The following is a 16,400-nucleotide window of genomic DNA, read 5'->3' on the forward strand; positions in this document are numbered from 1 at the left end:
AAGTTTCTTGGGAAAACAATGTGCAACTACCGAGTAGGATTTGCTTTAGTTATTTGATACTGACCTTCCTAGCTTTTTCATTATTAGGTAGGGCTGACAACTGAAAGAGTTGTAAATATTTACCTCTGGAAAGAAAGTTCTGAGAGCAAAGTGTTTGTAGTCAAGGAAGGGAATGGTTCCAAAACTATCCACCACATCTAATTCATCCATCTGCAGCTCTGCAAATCCTGAAAAAGCACCCCCCGTCCCCACCCAGACAGTTAGTTTAATTGACACAAAATCATCTTCACAACTATTGGCCTCAACAGCTGTTCCTTAAAAAACAGGTGTCAGGCAAGAGGGGTTGTTTTTCTAACCCAAAATCTTATGACTGGGAAAGTATCAATCTTTCCCTCCCCCCGCCCCATTTCTGTTGAAGGAAATATTAAATGCAATCCTATTAGCTCAGTGCTATCTGCTACTACAGTGTGCACCAGCACTGAAGGGGAAGTCAGATACAACACAAAACCATTCTAACAGCTATAAAATTAACATGTTTATATAATGTGAGCTTCTAGACAGCTTCAGTTCAGAAATTACACTGTACTTAAGCTCTATAAAGCTCTTTAGACCTACCCTCACGTATTTCTTTCCGAATCTCGTATTCCAGCAGTTCCAGTTGCTGACTCTGTTTACGAGTTAACTCTTTGGATTTGTATCTAGTAACTATAAATGCTGCTAGAAAGGAAAAGAAAAAGAGATTCTGAGTACAGAAACTGGGTAACAGGCAACCACTATACAAGATGTACTTTAATACTATTTTAAGAAACAGAAAGATTGATATACACTTGCACTTTCCAGGAGCATTACTGCTTCTACTGTTTTGAGGATGCTGGTACCCATGAGCCCCAGTCATCTCCATCTAAACCCACATGTTTAATACAAACCATTCCTTGTAACAAGGTCTTAGAATTGTCAATCCAACTGTATTTGAAAGTACAGCACATTCTGCTACCTACAACCTTCACATTGAGACACAGAATCTAACAACCACTTCAGCTACTAGCAACCCACTTAAAGTAGCATCGACCAAACAGGAAAAACAGTTCCTTTGAACAGGACATGCATTTCCAAACTGTTAATTCCTCTAAAGCTTAGGTAGAGAGAGTAAAGGTATGAGATATGGTTCCTGTAAAGGTAACACACTTTTTAAAAAGAAACCTAAAGAAACAGAAGAAGAACACACAGCCAGAATTCCTGCAATAAACAGAAACTTGTCAAGTATACAATCAGGGCAAAAACATTTAGAAAAAAAGAGTGACAAAAATGAGGAGGGGATAACTATTTACCCCCTCAATTTAGTAATGACTGACAAATTCATCAGTGATGCAAATGCAACAGAGCCGAAACAGCACAAACACTGCCTGAGGACAGGCAGTTCCTTAGGCAACATCTCCACAGGGATGGGAGGGTAGCCCAGCTCTGACAGCTGGAAAGGCCCAAATTGTGACACAAGGACATCAGTCCTATGGCTTGCCTCACTAAATGATGGTGAGTAAACCCAGCAGAACAGCCAAAACTAGTCTCCTGATATGCTCTAGTCTGATGAGATGGACTTCACCATCAGACCAGAGTTAACTTTGTTCTTACTTGGAAGTGAGGAAAACCATCTGAATGTTTGTGACAGTCCCAAAGACGTATGTGTGTTTGTATACGTGTTCATGTGTCATGATCAGCAAACAAAAAAGTGAGAACACACTATTGTACTTACCTATAATGACACACACTATAATTGGTAGCAAAATAAGGACATATAAATATATGTGTGATGATGTTGGTTTCACTTCATGCTCAAAGTTTCCTAACTTGACCTGAAGAAAGAGAATGTCTGTGTTAATGGAGAATAAGTATTATATCAGTGCTTTAAATGACATTTAATGTATTAAAAGTACTGAAGGCACACGAAAGATTCTCCAGATTATTAGGAAGACAGCAGCAATTTGGGAAATCATGTGAACCAAAAAAACCCTTAACTTTCACTGTACTTAAAGCAGGATAACAAAGTAGTGACAAGACAAATCTTTGGAGGTCCTGGTGAAGCAGCAAATTTTGTCAAAAGCCCTCAAGTGAAGGGCAGGATTTGGCCTCCAGCTGTCCAAATGACTCATACACTTCAGAATTGTTGCTAAACATCCGGGCATTTGAATTGAAGAAGGCACATTGTTGACAGTTAAAAACATTACTTTGCACAGAGCAGACAAGCAAGATAAGGAGCTGATAATGGGAAGTAAGTTTTTTGATAGCCGCCTGTCCCACAGCCCTCTTCCCTATTTATTTGCAGAAGTTTAACCTCTTTACGTAGGCTGTAGGGCATTCCTGAAGGTCCAGCTTCAGAACAAACACAACATCCACAGACAACACCCCCAACAGCCACTGGGCACATCAAAGGCAGGACAGGCATTAATTCTTAGGAATACACACAAGTGCTGAAGTCTGCCAGATGCTGAACTGAGGCATTCACCACTGACAATTATGGCAGAGAAAATTTCACAATGGAGGATCTCAGAGAGGACTACAAAAACACAAACAAAGGGTAGCTAAGCCTACAAACAGACTAGAAGTAAAAATATGCTTTGACACAGAAAAAGAATACCACCAAGTGCCAGGGATAGAAATGAGATGGAGATAATTGAAAAGGAGAGTTGGGTTGAAACTATTTCGGGTTACAGTAGGGAAGGCAGAGATCTGCTAATTTCAGTCACTGGGTTGTTTCAGAAGGTGAGCAGCCAGGGCAGCTGGAGGCTGCCAACTGGATAGTCACATCACAGCTACATGGACACAAGCAAGAAAATAAACCCCACGGTGCTGGAACGACACAGCCTCTTTGGCCTCCTGTGGCTACAAAGAACAGAGGACAAAGCAGATCGATTTCCTCTATCAAATGTTATTTTTCTCCTCAGTGGTTTATATGTTTTCAAAGTTCCTATACACAGTACTTTTGGTCCAAGCCTTCCTAGGATCCCACTTGCCTTTTCCAAGGCTGAAATACATTGATGGTTAAATACATGAATCATCTTGTAACTAACACACATGCCTTTCTCCACTCATCATGTCCAACCAAAGCATTCCAAAGGCAGAAATTTGTTACTCATCCCTGCTTCTTGAAAACTGAAATAAAGCATTCATTTAATTTTTTTTGCTCACAATTAGATTCTCTTTAATCTTCACCATAACCTTTCCATTCAGTGGCCCCATTTCTCTCCTTATCTTTTATTTATCTTGCTTCTGAGTCATGGACTGAACAAGGTACACCTGAGTTCATCCAATTCCTATTCCTAAATTCATTTCATTATTCTTGTATGACATTATAAAACTTCCTCTGGACTGGTAAAACCTCTGAGCTTGATGCCATGAGTAAATATTATTAGTACATGCCATCTTCTTGTGCTCAAGTCACTAGTGACACTAAACAATATCTGTATGAAAATCAACACTGCCCAGAGCCAGCTCCCCACACACAGCTTCCAGTTTTCCTAATCCCTAGAATCCTCATAATCACTATGTTAAGCAGTTTACTGAATGACTTCCAGGTACATGTGATCTACTGGTTTTTTGTTGTTGAGGAGATCACTCATCTTATGAAACAAAGTTATCTATCGTAATCTGCTTTTATTAAGAATAAGTTGACAATTATCCACTCACCCCCAGGTCTTTGTGAGTCCCTCATTCAAAGTACATGATAGAGCTTTACACAGAGCTGGGATTAAATCAGCCAGCCTCCATTTGCCTAGTTCCCTTTTTTTCTTTTTCTTTTAAATACTGGTTTTATACTTGCTGCTCTCCAGTCATATAGTACATCTCCTGGCTGCAGCTTTATTTAAAATCTTTCCTACTAAGCCTACAGTATCATCTGCTAGCTCTTTCTCACTTTTATGGTGGGAACGATCCTGTTCCTGCTGCCTTGAGCTTCTAGATCTATCAGAATCTTGCTTTGGTCACATGTATGGTATTAACTCATTTGATACCTTCATTGAGACTGATTGTCCCCTCTTTGACCCCACGCCGAATATCATCTTTCCTCCTGAATACTAAGGCAAGAGATATGTTTATTCTTGGGCCATACCTATCTTTTATCCCCAGATTATCCCTTCTTCAGAGTGGCCCTACTTTTTATTTATAAGATAGAAAAAACACATGATGATTCCCTGCTCTTACATTTTTTTTGACATTGGAAAAAATGATTTTAAGGTACCAGAAGTGAAATGTTACATTATAGCTATTATATTTGATTTGCCTTAGTGAAGTGGTGACCTTTCTCTGACAGTCACTCCTACGAAGCTTGCAGAATGAGCATGTGACAGTGCAAGGCAACGTTAATATTTAAATGCAACACCAGTCTCAGAAAGGCTTTTCCATGCCATAACTGGCTCAGACGGCAGGATCCACAGATGGGGGATCATTTAACAGTGATATGAAATTGAGAATAGCTTCGTTAGTCTTTACTATGAGCCATATGCCTCGAAGTCAATAGAGTTATTTCAGTTTTATACCACCATACACTGCAATAAGAGTCTGGCATAATTTTTCTCCCTCTTAAATGATGATGACTGTATTTTAAAAAATTCATAGAATCTTCTGATTCACGGAGCAAGTATCTTAAGCTGCCATTTAGCTTTGACATCCGTGCTAATGTCCTTATATTTGGGCCTGGCTTTGCGCCATATGTTCAAAGCATTTTGGCCTTCCCAGGGCACATTGAATTTCACCCTCTTTTTCATCCAGAAATGCTTTCTCTTCTCTCCTTGGTGACCCCTGTGCACTGTTCAAGATCCTTATCTACTGTAGTGGGAAAAAGTGAATGGGAGGACACATTCCTTTTCCTCTTGGCCACACTACAGCATCAGATTGCCTGCAGATCTAAGAGGAGAGGCTCTCCTGGAGCCAGCTGTGCTGTATCGGTGATGTCTGTACTGCAGTTAGACGTGTAACAAGTTACTGCTCTCCTGGAGTTCAGCAGCAGTGAGCTCAGTTTGGACTGCAAAGGCTACCTTCTGAGACTACAGCAGAAACTAGACAGGGAATGAACTCAAGTACCATTAGTGGTACTTCAGCTAGGCAGACGCGCTTAGATATGAGGAAGATAACTGTCCCACCAAGTACTGGGAGAGCAGAAAATGCATCTAGTTCCTCCCTTTATAAAGAACATTCCTGACAAGAGAGTTAATGCCACATTTTATTGCATCTGTACAAGCATCCAAACACTGCTCAATTGCAACAAAAGGGAAATCTACTTACAAAAACTTTCACCGTGGAGAAATCAATCTTGTCTGTTCCTTCCCTTTTGAATTTGCACAGTATGGTGCTACGGTCTGGCTTTTTGGTAATATTTTGGACACTGAACCATATCTTTTTGGTCTGTGCACCATTCATATATGACAGATAAACCTCTACCTCAGTTTTAGAAATATTCAACTTGTCATTTTCTTTCTAGACGGAAAAAAATCAAAGATAATAGTCACTAAATACAGCAAGAAAGTGATTCGCAACAAGTTTCAAATAAGGAATAACCATTTATCACTTCTAGACTTACATATATTTTCAATTCCAGATCAGGATCCAGCTCAGTGTGCAGCTGGTAGTTAATGAACACTGGGTCAGGGTGATAGTGTAGTTTGACACACGGTATAAAGGTAGTTTCCACTTTTAACATCATGTCAACAACTTTGCCCTCTGTTGCATGGCTCAGGCTTGGTGTCAAGTAATGATATTCAGATTCATTGCCAGGACTCCTAGAGACCTAAAAATGCAATAGCAAAGCTGTAACAGTCATTAAGCACTCAACAGTGGGTACAATTACAAACACAGGCATTCAAAATCATTTTAATGCCTTCCTGACTTCACACAGATCTCTCCTAGACCTCTTCTCTGAGATCAGGGCTGCACGCAGAGCACCTGGGAAAATTTCTGTGTTGAGTCTGTGTCTACCTTTAAGCACATTTATTACACACTCTGCACGCTGCTTTAAGGCTGATTGCACACTGCTAAGGCAGGTATTTCCTGCAGTGAGACAGGAATAGTGACAGTGATTTCTCCTTCCTTCCCCTCAATGCAGGTGACAAGAGAAGAGCAGGATGAGTTCCCCAGCACCCCTGGGCACTGCCTCTCCCCGGTTTAACTCCCAAGAGAGGAGAGTTGCTACAGTCACAGCATTGTTTACTCCATGGGGTAGTGCTGCTGTTTTCTGGTCTCTGTGCTGCAAGCCCAGGAGTCAACGGGGTGCTTACCTCCTCACAGACTTGGAGAAAGGGTTTCGTCCCAACATCAGCCCCAGTCTGCTGCCCCTTGCTGAGGCATTGGCACCATTTGGGTTCTCAGCACAAAGCCATAGAAAAGTGCACCACCCCCTCCTCCAACAAACCCATATATGGAGGCTGGGGAGAGTCAAAAAGGACAGATTTGAAACAAGTCTCAGAAAAGGACAGAAAAAAGGCTTAGGAATTACACAACATAGTAGCTTATGTGTATCCATGATCCTGTACTGAGACGTGTGCAACTGCAATCCTACAAGTATTATTTCAGCAAGTGTTTGAAAAACACCGAGATTCTCCTGAAACCTTAGGAACAAAAACCTAATCCCTCAAAAGACCTCCACTTGTTATTGCAAAGGAGATTAAGACATTAAGACTTACGGTGAGATTTGACCTCTGGTCATCTGAAATAATCACACTGTCCACCACATTAAAATTTCGACCAATCGTAGTAATTTTGCGACCACCGCTGTAAAAAAACAAAAGGCAAGGGGAGGGAGGGAGGTTAATGTTCTGTGTTTTATCACAGGTAAGTCCTGCATTAAGGTTTCAGCCATGAATAAACTACTCATGCACATTTTGCTTCGGTGGCAGACAATATAATAAAGCCATACTGTAGGATGAGATAATTTGAGCCATACAGTGCACTTCCATTCTTTCCTCATAATGTAATGGTAAATATTTCTGCTACTGCAAAACCAAATGACTTGATAGCACATTCCCTTTCAGGGACTCTCCACCTTGTTTCCTATTCATGCAGCCAAAGAATCAGGCTGTGATTTAATATTCTATCTTGAAGAAAGAGCGTCATAGTATTTCAGGGCCCTGCCTGCCCTTAATTCTTGCCTTCTTCAGGACAAACTGATGGTGCCAGGCACCTCCCAGGAAACATTCTCAGCAGTGTTCAGACCATCTGTCTCAGCACACACAATGGTGCTTGTGTCCAAGGGCTCTGGCTCACAATCTCTGCTGAACACAGCCGAAGTGGTTTAAGGTATTATTAATTTCCAGCTGCCTGAGCTGCCTCTCACCTGGAGATGAGGGCAGGCATCCTAGTTGCTCAGCTGCTGCAGCTGCCAGCCCAACTCATTACCTCAAATCCACACTTGCCAGGGCTTGACGCCAAGATATCAGATTAAGAACATGAAAGTGCGTAAAAACTGTGCAGGCAGAGGGACAGGTGGAAAGCTGTGCCTAAGAATATCTTAAAATCACCCTCTAAGTCTTTCACTGGAGCTGTGAGTCTCCCATAGAACCCAGTAGAGGCTTGAAAAGTGCTCTTTTGGCTTTAGAGAACACAAAGCTAAAGCAAGTTTGCATGTACCACTGCGGCGGTGATTATTTTCTCTTCTTTTCCAATACACTGATAGCTTACAGTGCTTTGGAGGTTAAGAGTATGTAAGTACCAAGAAATTAAAGTTAATTAGAGTTTGAATTTATGCATGTTACTGTATTTTGGATTTAGCTCTAGCATGAAGAGACTATTTTTTACTTCTACAAAGGAGACCTGGGCTGGGCAGGAAGAATCCTGCAGAACACACAATCCATCTTGCAGGTGTATCATGACTATCCGCATGATATACACTAAATCAGTCCACTGGTGTAAACTCATCCTCCACCCCAGGTTACAGCAGTCATCCAAGTTTACATCAGCTGCAGTCTGGCTGAGGAAGGAGGCTCATACTGGGTCAGCAGGACGACACCTTCATAAATGCATTAAAAGTACAAAAAGACACATTTACCTGATCCAGGAGGTATTTGGTGTGATCCCAAAACACGATGGCAGTGAAACATAATGCAGGGTCACCGGTGGTGAACATTTTTTCCCATTAGCCTGTATACAGATACTTTTGGCTTCTTTACGTGTTGGTGGGAGAGTAAATGTCATTTGTGTATCGTTTAGCACATTTCTAACTTTAATGCTGGAGGAGAAAGAAAAACAGTCAGACGCTGAGGCACAGATGCCACTACGCCACTCATTGGTGTTACTACACGAAGACTATAACTGAAAGCAAAGGATAAGGAGAAAAGACAAATTAATCTCTCTTTGAGCTGCCAGATGGAAGCGGAAAGACTGAGCAGGGAGTTGAAAAGACAAAGTAGGGCATCTTTTGAATGAAGTTGCTGTGTGTCACAATAATCACAGAAGACAGTACCGATATGGCCTCGCAGCCTTGGGATGAGGCTACGTAACACAACATGCAGTTTTGCTGTTCTCTGTGCACTTCCCCGTGCTACCAACACGGCCCACGACCTACTCAAGAACCTTCAGGACCTTCTCCTTTCTTCTCACTTTCCCCCTTCCTCCTCTCTTTCCTCCATTTCACTTCTCTTTCTCTACTTCCCCTCTCTCACCTTTGTTTTCTGTGGTCCCCAGGAAATTCATGGTTGAAGTAAAAATGGAACTGTACCATTTGAGTACTTTTTCAAGCTATGTAAAATGGGCTTGGTAATCACAGGCAGCCATCGCAGCTGCACCTGAAAATGATGGATTCAGAATAAGATTGCCTAATTAGGGGGTTACACTGTGCAATCATCAACAGAGAAAAGTACAAGCTGTTGCATGAGAGATTCCTTTCCCTGGCATGGTGTTTGTGCTTTCACAAGTAGAAAATATATATCTGGGGAATATTTTGAAGCAGAGGAGAGTCAAACAAAAGCTGAGGCTTTCCTGTGACCTAACTTCTTAGGCCCTGCTGCAAGGAACCGAGGGCCACAGGTACAGAACTGTCCTACTATTGCTGACAGAATGGCCCACCTACCCATCTGTCCCTTGTATTGCACCCAAATTGGTTTCCACCCCTTGGGAACTTTAAATGGAACTATAACTGAAGGAGTGCAGAGCACTCCCCACTCTGCTGAGGAGAGATCCATGACAACCGTTCACACAACTGTACTGTCTGGGCAAAATGTGCATAATTTTCACCATTTAAAGTAAATAGTATTATTTCTCAGAGCTTGACTCACATGTCTGGTTTACAGCCAGTGATTCCAGTCAGGATCAGTTTTATGCCTGATGCGTGTGTAAAGTTTTCTCCTTTGACCGTTATTTCACTCTTGCCTAATGTAGAAATCCACAAAGGTTCAATGGAATGAATGCTGATATGCTATTAGAAAACAGAGCAAAACAAAATCTGGTTATAAAAAGACGAGGCAGTTAAACACGAGCTGTATAAACTACCATGCAGATTTCATGCCACTGGGATACAATTTTCTTATTGATTTCAACTTTTGTTAAGCTTGATCCTGGGACAAACTGCCAATCACAACTGCTTTACGAGCCAACTATTTATACCTACGTATTTTATATTTCAATTTATCTCATAACAAAGTAGCCCAAAGGAATCACAGGCTGACATAGTGGAAGGTAAGCATCATAAAAACCCAGCTTGAAATGATATCTTTCGTGTGACCCTTGAAGAATTAAGAAACAACTCAAGGCAAAACCCCTGGTACCGTCACTATGAGAGATCACAGAAACAAATGAAGGCATCTCTCGTGACCTGAAAAAGGGGAAGAAAGGTCAAATCCTAGAATGAAAGTTGAGAAAGAGCCACAGAATCAGCTTTGCTAGGAAATCTTTCAAAGTCACACACAGAGCAAAAGGTACAACACAACTGCAGGGATTTGGGTTTTTTGGTATCCCATTTTGGTGCTAAGAAGCTTACAAATCTACTTTCCAGCATTTCAGAATAATCCTAGTTTGCTCTGACACTGGCATGGTCTAGCATAAACGTGGACAATTTTTAAACTGTGCTTTTCTTTACTTATCCTAACTTACTAACACTACTGAGCAAGAAGAGAGATTTTTTTTTTTTCCCCTTGGTGTATTTACTTGATAGATTTGACAGCATCTCATGTTTAATCAGTTTTGCTGCTTCCCCAGTTTTATAATCACACAGATGGTTTCCTCTCTGTGTATCTTTCAGACGACAAACTGAAAACATTCAAAAAAACAGGAAAATACGCATGTGAAACCACAAACTGTTTGGGACCTTCACAGGCAAATGGTTTCTAGCTTGCTTTTAGACTGTCTATAATACTAGTTTAAAGTGAGTTTGTAGAGTATTGTGATTATCTTGATTCCTGCCTTCCCAAACCCAAGCAGGGCACTGATGCAAAACCTCTAGGAAAGTCCTTCCCACAGGGTTTTTCTCACCACTCAGGGTTTTTCTTTGGCAGCACCAAGACTTGGGGCTGGTGGCCTGAGGGGATCGCTGGGTTCATGCTGCCATCCTTTGCAAACACAGCCTTTGTTTATTTCAGAAAGGTCCCTGGCATGTTGTCCCCAAATGCTACCATGGCCTGCTAAATGCCAGAGTGCTCCCGAGCAAATGCGAGACCTGTCATAACTGATGGAAAGCTGCAACTTGTGCCTCGGGAAAGGGAACAGACAGAAAAGGCTGGGGCCAGAGGGCCTCCGAAAGGGCCTCCAAGATGACCTCTGGAATGGATAATGGAGAAGGGCAATAGAAACCCCTGACAAAGAGCCTGAGGGGGAAAATTCCCTCCCACTCTGACCTGGGAATCAGGACAACCGAAGCAGAAATCTGAGAGATTAAAGCCAGCGGAGCATCAGGGCTTTTCTCCACCCACATCCCATCCCTCTGCTTGTGCCTGGACTCCGGAGCACCAAGGACAATCAATATCCTCACACAAACCAGAAGCCAAATACCATAGAAAGGAGTAAAACATTGCTTCAAGGCTCTCACTGGTAAGCAGCAGGGAGCCCCAAAGCACAGGACTAACACTGTATAACACAGCCACACAGAGATCCCCCAGAGCTGCCTCCGGGCCATGAGTCCCGCTGAGGCAAACATAAGACATCCCCTGCTCAGGGGGGCAGCAGGATGCTGCGGCGCTTCAGGGCTCCCATTGGTCTTTCGAACAGGCACCACACACCACAGGGCACCACAGCTATTGCCTTGTTTCTTTTCTCACACCAAGAAGAAATCAAGGGAAGAATGGCTCACTGTGGAAGCTTCAGTCACCCCCTGAATCCTGCCTTCTCTGTGGCTACACAATACGGACTCCCTCACTACGTCCTGCCTTGGACACGTGGCGTCAGTATAGCCACTCATGGCGCTGAGGCAAGCTGGCCCTGGCTACTCCAGAGCCTGCTTCCCAGCCTGACCACCCTGGTCTGCAACACTTTCCTCAGCAGCAAAAGGAACTGTGAATTTCCTCACTGGACTCAGTGTCCTTGCTGGGATCTGTGGTGCTCGTTTGCACAGTGCCAGAGAACCACTGACCTTCCCATCACTGTGTGGCAGGGGAAGAGATGCCCAGCAGCAAGAGAGGCAGAAGGGAGACAGTAGAGAGGCAGAAGGATATCTATAAAAATCACTAGTTGTGAGGCATGAGATGAAAGCAGCGTAAACATGCAGACACACATGCAGAGAGCGTACACCAGGTCCTAAGGTAATGTAAATCAGCAGAGCCCTGTCAACTTCTGTAGAGCTCCACATTTCTGTGCTGCAGCCCCAGTCCCCTGGACAGCCTAATGCTTCCCTGGGGCTGCGTAAACAGTGGCAGCCACATCCTCAGAGGTGTGGTTAGCATGGCTGCAGGTCCCATCCGAGGTATCTGGCAATGGCTCAGGTTAAGCAGCTTCTGTCACCCCAGGAAGTCTGTCCCTGACTCTGGCACAGCCTTCCCTGTGGTACTAGCACAGGGGCCCCAAGGCCACACAAAGAATTGGATCAGGGAACTGGCCCAGATGAAAAATAACCTGCTGAAAGACAACGGTTATTTACAGCCAAATCATTTCCCCAGCCAAGCATACTCATGCAACCACTCCAACCGCTGTTCTGGCGCAGTGAGGGGGAAGGTGCATGCATGGAAACCAGCAGCTAGAGTCAGGAGGAGGGCTGGGGCTGCCACTGAAAAAAAATGTGCATTAATCTACATGCTCGGCTGGGGTTGTAGGAAAACATAAATCCTCTTTCTCAGCTCTCCAGCATGCTCTCCTTAAAGCACCAGCAGTCAAAGGAGAGCAGGATTTTAAATGCAATTTCAAGCCCTCTGAATGGATCAATCACTTTTAAATAAACATCTGCCTCTGGACTGCCTCTAGTGCTCTCACTGCCTTGTCCATCACTGTCTTTCCAAGATAAGGCGTGTGGAAGAAAGCCATCTCCCAGGCAATTCCAACTATTTACCAATGTCAAATTAATGCACTTGGAAGCAGAGTAAAGAAGAATTTCCTCTGTTCTTTCACCAGCCGTTATGCTTTATATGCAGACCAAACCCAGAATATTAATGCTTGGAAGCACAAGTATTGCAATCCCACTCATCTCTGTGAAAAACAAAATGGATTTTTGTGATTTTGTTTAAGAAACCTCAGCTGAATAGCTGAATTTAAGAAGCAATTCCTGTCCTCACAGGTAAAAGTTTGGGTAGTTCTAGTGAAAGATTTAGAGGTAAGAACATAATCGCTATTTATACCAACTATGCTATCACTCATAGAAAAGCAGAAACCAAAAAGTGTAGGCAGCAAACCTCTATGTACCTACTCATCTGTCAAATTTCTCTTCAGTACTCACTTCTTTCCTAACACAGGCATGTCATAAGCAACCACTGATGACATGATCGCTCGGTTTTATGAGAAAATAAAACCATTTTGGCACTATAAAGAATCAAGGGATAACTTTGTGGTTAAAGGGCTGACCTAAGCTCAAGGGGTGGCCTAGGAGGCAAATTGTATAGACTGTGTGCTCACATACAGTCTAGATGATTTCAATAAAAAACTCAATAACCAGATTCAGAAGACACTTTGGCACCAGTGACACTCCTTCCTTCCCAGTGATCCAGCTTGGGTGGGATGGATGGGGAGTAGCTCCGTCTCCCAGTTTTGTCCACAGCCTGGAAGCAAGGACATTTTTTTCTGGAAGTGTGAACCAGGGATTTACTAATACCAACGGATTTTAGTTCCTGGATGCATCCTCTAGCCACTTCTCTGTTATTCAGAAACGGGGTGGCACATCCTCCCCTTCCTTCTGCTCCCCTGGCAGCTACGTTTCAGGAGAAGCTGTGATCTGGTTGCATAAAATGAGGAAAAGGTTTGAGACTCTGAAACCTAGTTTCACAGAGCTGTCTGTGACAGCTGAACCCAAACATGTATTTAAATCTAAGTAAGAGATTAAGTCCAAGATGTTCTGCTTTGCTTTGTAGGTTTTTTTTGTTGTTGTTGGTCAGCTTACAGGTCCCAGCCCTCAGCATGTTGGCTCCTGGGGAGTGCCTAAATACAGCATACAGGGACTTTGGCATTTAAAGCAATATGGTAAACGCTGCATCTAGAGCGCAGTGTTCACTGTCTCAATGTCTGGATCTGAAACACAAGTCTTTGTTGGTATCTTTAAGCATCAACAAAGCACTAGGGAAAAGTACTATCAATCCCAATCCTGCACTATCTTTCTTTGTAACCAATCGTCTGTCTCCTCATCCACATCTCTATTCTTCCTCCAAAGTCCTCATATTTAAATATATTTCTCCCCCAACCCACAGAGCCTCAATAATGTAAATCCTAAAATGCTAAACTAACCTCTGTTTTCTGTGCAGTGGTGATCCTCTTGGAAGCAGCAGCATTACAACTATCCTGGAAAAAAAAAATCAGCATTTCTCCATGTCAGGACAATGAAGAGACAGATTGCTGCTCAGATGTAAAAAATACAAGGAAAAAGCATGACAGGGGATTCCAGTTCTCCCCAACAAACTTCACCTGGCAGGTGGCAGCAGGAGAGACAGGCATCCATTTACAGCTGGCACACTCACCCTTGTGCATACATCGTGAGCAGCTGGTAACATAGAAAACAGAGTTTTTGTAAGACAGAGGAACTCAATCGAGATTCAGCTATGAAATTTCAAGTGACGGGAAAAAAGCACAAAATGAAGAGAACAACCTGGCAAACATGTAATGAAATGTGTAAAACACATAACCTGCATTTACTCTCCAAGCCTATTGTTCTGTTGTGGTTATTCTGAGGATAAATTTAGTATGAAATACAATCTGTGCTGAGATGTTGAGAGTCATAAATTTCAAAAAAGCATAAAGCAGATGGAAGACTCTGGGTTTCATTTTGCTGTGGTTTTCTCCAGTACATAAATGGCCAGATAGTACTTTTTAACCAGAAAAGGGCAAAACACCATCATTGATTCTTCCATAGCTTACACGAACTTCTGTTTTGTGTGTAGTGCTAGCAAGTATTGCTAGTTTGCTATTCCCTTCCCTTACCAAAAAAAATGCCTGTTGGAGACTAGTTTGTCTCTGTCTTGTTTTGCAATGCATCTATGAGCACAGAGGAGAGCCAAGAGCAGTGCAGACCTTCTCCATGCATGCTGAGAAATGCTCTGATTTAGAGAAAGACAGCTCGTTCCCTGTGTTGCTGCAGGGGCAGGGAAGTGATGTGCCACTTCCCTAAATGCAGGAGTTCTATTTCATCCGAAGTGTCTATGAATTAGTCTCTTTGTTATAGGGGAAGTCCTATTCTGAATAGGAACGCGGTAGTTACCTACAGTATATGTTAGCAAGATCTTTCTAAGTTTTAACAACTACATTTCACAAAGGGTTAGGTCATGATTGGGCACAAATGCTTTCTACCGTGAGCCCTCATCAAAGACTGCAGCTCTGAAAAATAATGCTTATGGAATAACAGGCATTCATTATTCTTATTAGCAGATTAGATGCTACTTTCTGGTTTAATTGTATTCATGTTACCCAAGGATCATATTTAAATTGCATCTGGCTCTATTAAAAACCAGCTCCATACAGGGACTCTTACAGAATCTCTTGACTCCTCTGATTTAGGTCTTATCCTGAGTACCAGGGGCCCACCTTTTTCACAAGGACAAAAAGGTTTTTAATGTCACTGTGACATCCTTTATTATCTCTTCAGGCACTTGTCATAAATTCAGTCATTGTAATGACTCTCCTACAGCTAGCTGCCAGGATCTTATTAAATAAAAGGGCTATCAGAAAAAGTAGTTTTCTAAGGACAATAAAGAAAGAAGAGAAGGAGGAAATGGACCAAGAAAAGGGATTTGGCTATCTTTATCGAAACGTATTTCCTTAATTAACTCCTCCCAAAAGAATGATCATACTTCAGGTGCCCTCCCACATAAACCCCTCAGTGAACTTCAGTAGGAACCAGGCTCTTACTTTTTCAACCAAAATGTCTGCGTGATATTCCAAGAGGTGGAGGACAGCGATGCTTCGAGAACTAGACAATCTGTAAAAAAAGTGACTGTTAGACATATGCTGGATATTACAAGAAAAAAACTAAAAACAAACAAAAAAGAACCCCAGAGTTGAAAGCTCATGTGCCTTCAGCTGTTCTCTACATGATGTGCACCTTATCTCACATACACACTCACACTTTTTACTGCTAAAAATAACTAGATCTCGTCCTTTCATAGCTCCCTTCAGCTGAGTTATTCCAAGACTTTATATACACTCATTAATTAAGCTTGACACTGCATGACACACAAAAATAATGTTATTGTCAGGATACAAATAAGGAAATGCTATCATGGAGTTGGGATATAAAATCATTCCCAAAGAGTGCTCAGTGGTATACTGTGGCATGGCCAGACCCCAAATCCAAGCCTTCTAATAATACAAGATCCAAACATACCATACTTCTCTCTCTCTCCCTGTCTCAGAGACTTGGTTTCAGAGTCTTCTTTTGTAATCTATGCAGTAGCAATTTTCATCCTATTTAAATCTTTTATGATTGCATGAGTCAATTTGCCATTATTTCAGCTAGCAATTACTATACCAACAATTCACTGGCAGCTGTGGAATGAAAGAGTATCCTCTCCTACGAGCAGAATACCACATCGAAAAGTAGAGTTAGATATATACCACTTAAGCCATGGTCCCTTTCATCTGTGTGCCTGCAGATGTGTACGTCTGTGAAATGAATGACTGTCTGAGATCAAATGAAACCCATGTGTGCAGACTTTTTCTGGCTTCTCTATGCTAGGAAGTAGAAAGCTTTTTAATCCAGGAAAGTTACATAGATTTAAATTATACCTACTCTGTAAAGGTAGAGAATGTTCTGTCTTTTTCACAGGGTAGCTTGTTCAGATGAAAATTGGCTTTGGCTACAACTA

The 16,400-nt window shown here is 42.3% G+C and overlaps 1 protein-coding gene across 2 annotated transcripts in view; it reads right to left on the bottom strand.

Annotated features, from left to right (window-relative positions):
* The window catches only part of PLXNC1 (plexin C1), a 72,259-nt gene that overhangs the window by 31,961 nt on the left and 23,898 nt on the right, over positions 1-16,400 (bottom strand). The window contains exons 7-17 of one of the 2 annotated variants that reach the window (XM_062015569.1): positions 15,445-15,514; positions 14,008-14,083; positions 13,831-13,884; positions 9,255-9,394; positions 8,030-8,209; positions 6,669-6,756; positions 5,570-5,776; positions 5,275-5,466; positions 1,751-1,850; positions 616-714; positions 124-227 (exon numbers count right to left, since the gene is read on the bottom strand). In XM_062015569.1, coding sequence (XP_061871553.1) covers positions 124-227; positions 616-714; positions 1,751-1,850; positions 5,275-5,466; positions 5,570-5,776; positions 6,669-6,756; positions 8,030-8,209; positions 9,255-9,394; positions 13,831-13,884; positions 14,008-14,083; positions 15,445-15,514 — 1,310 coding nt within the window. Of the gene's footprint in view, positions 1-123; positions 228-615; positions 718-1,750; positions 1,851-5,274; positions 5,467-5,569; positions 5,777-6,668; positions 6,757-8,029; positions 8,210-9,254; positions 9,395-13,830; positions 13,885-14,007; positions 14,084-15,444; positions 15,515-16,400 lie in introns of both variants that reach the window. The other variant, XM_062015561.1, reaches the window with a different exon arrangement.

This window comes from Colius striatus, chromosome 1 (assembly GCF_028858725.1).
Source record: "Colius striatus isolate bColStr4 chromosome 1, bColStr4.1.hap1, whole genome shotgun sequence".
NCBI lineage: Eukaryota > Metazoa > Chordata > Aves > Coliiformes > Coliidae > Colius > Colius striatus.